The following is a 6734-nucleotide window of genomic DNA, read 5'->3' on the forward strand; positions in this document are numbered from 1 at the left end:
TTAATTCATTTGTGATTTTTTCCTAATATGGGAAAAGCCTTTTCCAAATAAAAGAGCAAGAACGAAACATTCTTTTTCCTCTGAAGTTGTTTTTGTCATATTACAAATTTACAATTGGTGAGCTTTAGTCCTCTTAATTAGTCCTTTGTGTTGCAAATGTACATTATTTGTTGCTAGCTGTCCAATTAGCGTATTCCAAATTAATTGACTCCAATCATAATTTTAAACTGCCCCGGGTGATAACAACCTTGCATCTTCAAGCAATAAGAATGACTTTCTGTTCTTGAATTGTTTTTCTTTTTGATATTTGGGATCAATTTATTGAACGTAGGTTACATGCTTATATCCATTCAAACATTAGGCATTGAGTCAAGTAGTTTGGTTAGCTGATGTCCTTTGGTGCTTGTAGTTTAAGATGGCGATAAATAGGATGCCATAGGGTTTAAATTCTATTGTATTTTTATTCATAGATTTAGTTTTTTTTTTTTTTTTAACTTACATCTTATATGTCAGCAATCTGTATCTCTCAACTCCGACTATATTTAGATTGATTTCAAAACATTTTTTTATTTAAATATAATATTTAATTTTTTAATATTTTATAATATCAAATATTATTTACGTAATATTAGCCAATTGAATTATAAATTTTAATACTTGTAAAAAAAAATAAATGTTCAAATCTCTCCTTATTATATATATATTAAGATTGCGCATTGAACAGGTAAAATTAATCAACACTTAAATCTAATTATATCCACTACGAATTAGATTGCTAATCTAATTGAACGGAATTAAAATGAATTAGATATTGTGGATGCGGGTAGTAATATCGGCCCAAATTTTATATGGTCTCTCTTGTTTGTGATGAAAATTTTAAATGTTAAATAAATCGACTATGTTACGGTTTACACCATTATTAAAATTAACTACCAAAATCAATTATTAATATAAAATATATATTTAAAAAAGAAGAATGTTAGGAGATCAATAATTTTTGTATTTTGTAACTATTAATTGGTCATCAATAATATTTTTAATAGTGTAAAATTATATTTAATGATGAGAAATCACTCACATTTCTTTTAATGATTAAGTGTTGATCACAAAACATAAAAATTGCTGATCCCTATACTTTCTCTACCAATAAATTAAGATCGGGCGTATAGTGTTTGAATGGTTGGCAGTGGAAAGTGGTAAGAGGAAGAAGGCCTTAATTATTCTTTGCTGGTGCCTCACTCACTTTTTATCACACCGACAACAATAAATCTAAAGTCATCACTATTTCTATCTCTGCTCTCTTTGATGACAAGTTAACATAACATAACATAACAAAGCCAAATATCGACCTTTCAACTACTTAACCACACTCCAATCCTATCTTCATTTACATTTATTCACGTTTCATTTTGTTTTATATTATTCTTATTTCACTCACTCATTCCCTTGCACCATCATAGTAGAGTACTACTTCTGCATTCTCTTTCTAGAAACAATGTCTACATGTCTGTGAACTATGTCTCAGAGAGAGAGAGAGAGAGCATGTTATGTTGGACCCACATTCAGAAACTCAACAAACAATTAAGCAATTCCATTTCCATGTGCCAAACCTCTCTCTCTCTCTCTTGCATTCCATGTGAAGCATTGATTCATTCAAGTTTGTACTGTAAGAGTTGGAATCTCACTCACTCTCAGCTTTGAAGTGTTTCAACCTTGAGGTTTGAGCTATGGACCCAAGCACTCGTCTTGATCACACACTCTTTCAGCTCACCCCAACAAGAACAAGGTACTTGCTTCATTCTTCAAAGTTAACACATTTTCCATAAACTTTCATTCATTCTTCTTTGTTTGTGTTCAAAGATGCGACTTGGTTATTGTTGCTGGTGGTGTGACTGAAACACTAGCTTCAGGCTTGTTAGAACCGTTTCTTTCACATCTAAAGAGTGCAAAAGATCAGATTTCAAAAGCTGGCTATTCCATCACTCTGCGTCCTCCATCTTCTCCCAATGCTCCATGGTTCACCAAAGCCACCCTCCAAAGGTTCCATTTTCTTTCCTCTTCCTTACCAATTCTAAGCATGCTTCTTTATCTCTTCATTATGAGTTTAGATCTCTAAATCAAGTTTATGTGCTGTGATTTATGATTCAAGCTTTTCAAAGCTCTCTGAGTTTTGGTAAACAATAGAGTTTGATTGCTTTGATTGCAAGTTTTCTGAATGATTGAATGAAAACAAACCATTACCATCCATTTGTTTACTTTCAAAGTTTGTACCTTTGGAATAATTCCATAAGAATAAGAACAATGTTTGTGATCCCTTATTTTTTGCTAGATGGAGATGAAAGAGCCTTTTTTAATCTGTTTTGTTTTGATTTTTCTACAGGTTTGTTAGATTTGTAAGCACTCCAGAAGTTCTAGAGAGGATTGTGACGATAGAAAAGGAGATTGTGCAGATCGAAAATCAGTCAATTGAGAAGACAAATTTAGTGTTAGAAGAAGGTATGGGTGAAAAATAGTAATAAAATCTATACATTATCTCGGTGCTAATTTCATATCATATTCAAGTATTAGCTATAATCATTCTTAATTTAACTTTCCTGTTGCAAATTTCAATCACTACCTGAATGTGATTATTGAATTAAAAAGGCCAATGATTGTGTTTACTACTACATTTTTAACTTTGAGTTTGCATCATAATGAGAGAAAGTACTAATCACAATACAACTTTATTTAGGTTTCATCATTTTCTTGACATATAGTTTCTCTGTTTAGTCTTTCATTTCTATTTTAAATAGGATCAGAGACTTTTTTCTTTTGGTTTAACAGTAAATCTGTTATCTTCTGCAGAAGGGCGCATAAAAAAATCAACTGCGAATCAAGAGGGAAATGAAGAAAATTCCAGGTACTATACTTGGTGCATTCCTTATTCTATCTTGTTTCTCATCATTTTTTTGTTCTTGAAGGAAGTATCTATAATATGTTGCAACAAGTTTTGATTTGTTTCTGATGAACAGGGTTCGCCTTCGACGTGTTTTAGATAATCGTAAAGCCATGCTTTGCAAAGAGCAAGCAATGGCCTATGCCCGTGCTTTAGTAGGAGGGTACTATCCAGAGTCTTTAGATGATCTTATATGTTTTGCCGATGCTTTCGGAGCTTCACGTTTAAGGTCTGTAACTGTAAGCATGCAAGAAAATAGTCCTTTGATTTGTCCAATCTTCTTGCTTGAAAAAGAACAGGAAAATCTTACATCTAATTTAGCTGGAGATTCATTTATACTCAATTTCATTTCTTTTTAAATACTTTAGTTACTTCTTGTTACATACTTGTATTGATTTTTAGCACCTGAGAACTTGGTAATATAAATTGGTATCTCATGTAGGGAAGCATGCATCAATTTCTTAGATCTATGCAAACAAAAGAATGAAGACAAGCTTTGGATGGATGAGATAGCAGCAATGCAAGCTTCGTCTCAACCGGTATTGCCATACCTGAGAACAGCCGGAATCATACTTGCCGGCGAAGATGATGCTAGCAGTAAACTGAATGGTTTAGGTGATGCTGCTATCTCTGAGTCAACCCCAAGTCATGCAAGTTTTGACATGAATCAAGGTATCATCAATATCTAGTTCTTTCAAGAAAATTCAGAATTTTCATACATGAATTCCCTTATGTTACTTATCTTTAATGGTGAAAAAATTTGCAGATAATGGCATGCCAACACCACCAATGTCATGGCCAAACCATGTTCCCCATTACATTCACAATTTTCAGGGTCATGGATTTCAACATTTGCCACCACCATACCAAGGGTACCTCTATCCTGGTATGCAGGTTCCCTCTTCATACTATCCAGCCAGTATGCAATGGCCTCCGAATTCGGAAGACTCAATGGATTATAGTAAACCATCCTTTAAGAAGAAGAAGAAGAAGAAACACTCTCAGGAAGATGCATCTACTTTGTCCAGTGACTCAAGTTATGAGTGTGATTCAGATGAACATTCAAGGCAAGGAAAAAAGAAGCATGGAAAGAAGTCATCAAGGAAAGTCGTTATTCGCAATATAAACTATATAACCTCTAAAGGAGATGGCGAAAAAGGTAGTGTCACCGAGGGGAGTTCGTCGAACAATGAAGATTTTATCAATGGAGATTCCCTGAAACATCAAGTAGAGGAAGCTGTGGAGTCACTGGAGAGAAAGCACAAGTCAAGTTCCCAACAGCATAAGAAACAACAAAATGGTTCAGCCGGCATTGATTCGAATGGCACGAAGAGAAATGACAACTGGGATGCTTTCCAGAATCTTCTCTGGAGAGATGATGAGCCTAGTCCTGATACAGAACAACAACATGTAAAGCTTGAGGAGGAAGTTATTGTGAATAAGAGTTTCAAAGATGATTCATTTATTTTATCATCAAAGGAATTGGACAATGAGAGTCAAAATTACAACGAATACTTTAAGGAGGGGACGAATGCATCTTCCTTGATGAAGAAAAAGGTTAACACAAATGAGAAGTTTTTGTTTTCTCAGAGAAATGAAGAAAATGAGAATGAACACAAAACTTTCAGCATGTTGAATGGTGTTTCCAATTCTGAGAAAAACAGGAGAGACACTTTGGCTGATGACTCATTCATGATTCAAGCTCGGTCATCGGATAACCAATCGAATTCTCAATCAGCAGCAGACTTAAGTTTGGTTTCAGACATTGTTGGTGCTGCTGAATTCTCCAACAGCACACAAGAACATTCTCACAATAAGACTGAAACTTTGAATTCCCAAGAGCCAGATGATCTCTTCATGGTTCTTGATCGTGACTCGGCCTTAGAGCACAGCGCAGCAGCACCACCTTGGAGTGCTGAAATGGATTATCAAAACAACATATCATCAAATGAAGTGAACAAAAAGCTACCCAACGCCGAAACAGAGAAAAAGAAGTCGTCGAATGGCGAGAGGACTAATACTAAAGCTCCCGGAGCAAGGAATGGAAAAGTTTCAGGTAAAGCAGCAAAGGATAGGCCAGTAAATGGACTTAATGGAAGGAGCAAATCAGATATCAGCTCTAAAACCAGAATGACAGCTACTAAAAGCAAATCTGCAAAGGTAACTTTTAACTCTTCTAAGTGGAACTTCATTACTTGTTCAAGTTTCTGTTATTGTTATTTGAACTTAGAAGGCTATTTTGTTTTGATAGGAAGAAGAAAGTAGAAAGCGAAAGGAGGAGCTACTGATTCAACGGCAGAAAAGAATTGCAGAAAGAAGTGCTTCTAAGAAGACTACTTCAATAGACACCAAGAACAACAAGCCAAAGATTCATCCATCCAATGAAGAGACTAAGAAATCACAAAAGCCGGTCCTTCGAAACTCCACAATCGAGCGCCTCGCAACTGCGCGTGTAGTAAGTCAGAAAGTTTCAAAACCAGTTCCTACCAAGAAACCATCCTTGAAGGCAAATGCAGTTCCTTTGGAAAAGAAGAAACAAGGTGTGAAAGAGGTGAAATCTTCAAAGAAGAAAGCAAATGAGGAAAGAGAGCATGCCTCAGAAGTTGTGTTGCCAATAAACTCTGCCAAGAATTTGATCTCAGAAAGAGAGCATGTGCATGAAAATGTTGGCCAACTTCACATGAAGGCGTCAAGAGGTAAAGACTTGTCAAGCAAGTTATCTTCGCTTGCAGCCGATAAACCTCAGCAGATCGCCGAGGCGATCATGAATCCTAGCGCAGCATCGCCAATCAAGCCGCCGCCAGCTGTTTCTGCCGTGAGTTCAAAGGTCAGTCTAGAGATAGATGAAATCAATGCTGCTGTCTCTCTTCAAGTCCCTAAGAAACAAAATGCTACCCCTCCTCCTCCTCCACTTAGTGATCAAGTGATGTCGGAACCAGTTCACTCTAGGAAGAAATGGAACAATGATGAGGACTCTTCCAAAGCTGCCAAAGGATTCCGGAAGCTTCTCTTCTTTGGAAGAAGGAGCTAAGCAGCCTAGTTGACAACACTCATGAATCCTCTTTATCCATGGTTTTCGTAATTCAATGTTTTTACATTCCCCATTCCTTAGCTTAGTAGAAAGTGTTTGACACAACATTTTGTTTTGTTTTTTGGGTTTTGAACACATACATTCATGTTTCATGTGGAAGATTGTAGATAGTTTCTAGCTTTTGCCACACACAAACACAATAAGGCCATGGGATTTGGAGTTTGGTGCCATGTTAGAGATCCTTGATGTAAATTATGTGAGTATGGTATAGTAATATCCTAAGTGAGGATTGCAAAGTTAATAAATTTTTGTGTTACAACTCTTATTAGGAGGGCTTATCTTTGTTCATTGATTTCATTTGATGCCAAAAACATGTTTCCTTGTATTTTAAATCATGAAAGTTTGTGATGGTTTATTGTGTATTTCTCTCATGTTGATATTTCTTAACAATGTCAATAATCTAATCCTGTAGTTAAGATTTATTGAGGTCCACATCAATGTTACAATTTTGTTTTCAGAAAAAAAAAAAACAAAGACAATAATATAAAAATAAATAAATAAATTTCCATTTCCTCGTCCATTTAGAATTTGGAGGTTATCTTCGCCCCAAATTTTAACATATAAGTTGTATTTGGAATCTAGTTTTGACCCAGATTTACAAATCATGGTTCTAATTCTAATATCCCAATTGAACTTATTGGTATAAGCGGATTAATAAGAACTAGTCACTAGATTGATTCGATTTAGGATAAAAACTTGAGTAAATTG

At 35.2% G+C, this 6734-nt stretch overlaps 1 protein-coding gene across 1 annotated transcript; it reads left to right on the top strand.

Moving 5' to 3' along the window:
* The first annotated feature begins 1400 nt into the window (after positions 1-1400).
* LOC130945152 (COP1-interacting protein 7) lies at positions 1401-6354 on the top strand. Its single transcript, XM_057873847.1, has 8 exons — positions 1401-1786; positions 1861-2040; positions 2381-2496; positions 2845-2899; positions 3012-3164; positions 3378-3607; positions 3702-5095; positions 5187-6354. The coding sequence occupies exons 1-8, from the start codon at positions 1728-1730 to the stop codon at positions 5964-5966; spliced, it is 2967 nt and encodes a 988-aa protein (XP_057729830.1). The 5' UTR covers positions 1401-1727; the 3' UTR covers positions 5967-6354.
* The last annotated feature ends 380 nt before the right edge of the window (positions 6355-6734 follow it).

This window comes from Arachis stenosperma, chromosome 8 (genome assembly GCF_014773155.1).
Source record: "Arachis stenosperma cultivar V10309 chromosome 8, arast.V10309.gnm1.PFL2, whole genome shotgun sequence".
NCBI classification, from domain to species: domain Eukaryota; kingdom Viridiplantae; phylum Streptophyta; class Magnoliopsida; order Fabales; family Fabaceae; genus Arachis; species Arachis stenosperma.

Coding starts and splice junctions, on each gene's coding strand:
- LOC130945152 (XM_057873847.1), top strand. CDS start 1,728: ATGGACCCAAGCACTCGTCTTGATCACACACTCTTTCAGCTCACCCCA. Junction 3,165..3,377: donor TTCGGAGCTTCACGTTTAAG/GTCTGTAACTGT, acceptor TATCTCATGTAG/GGAAGCATGCATCAATTTCT. Junction 3,608..3,701: donor AAGTTTTGACATGAATCAAG/GTATCATCAATA, acceptor AAAAATTTGCAG/ATAATGGCATGCCAACACCA.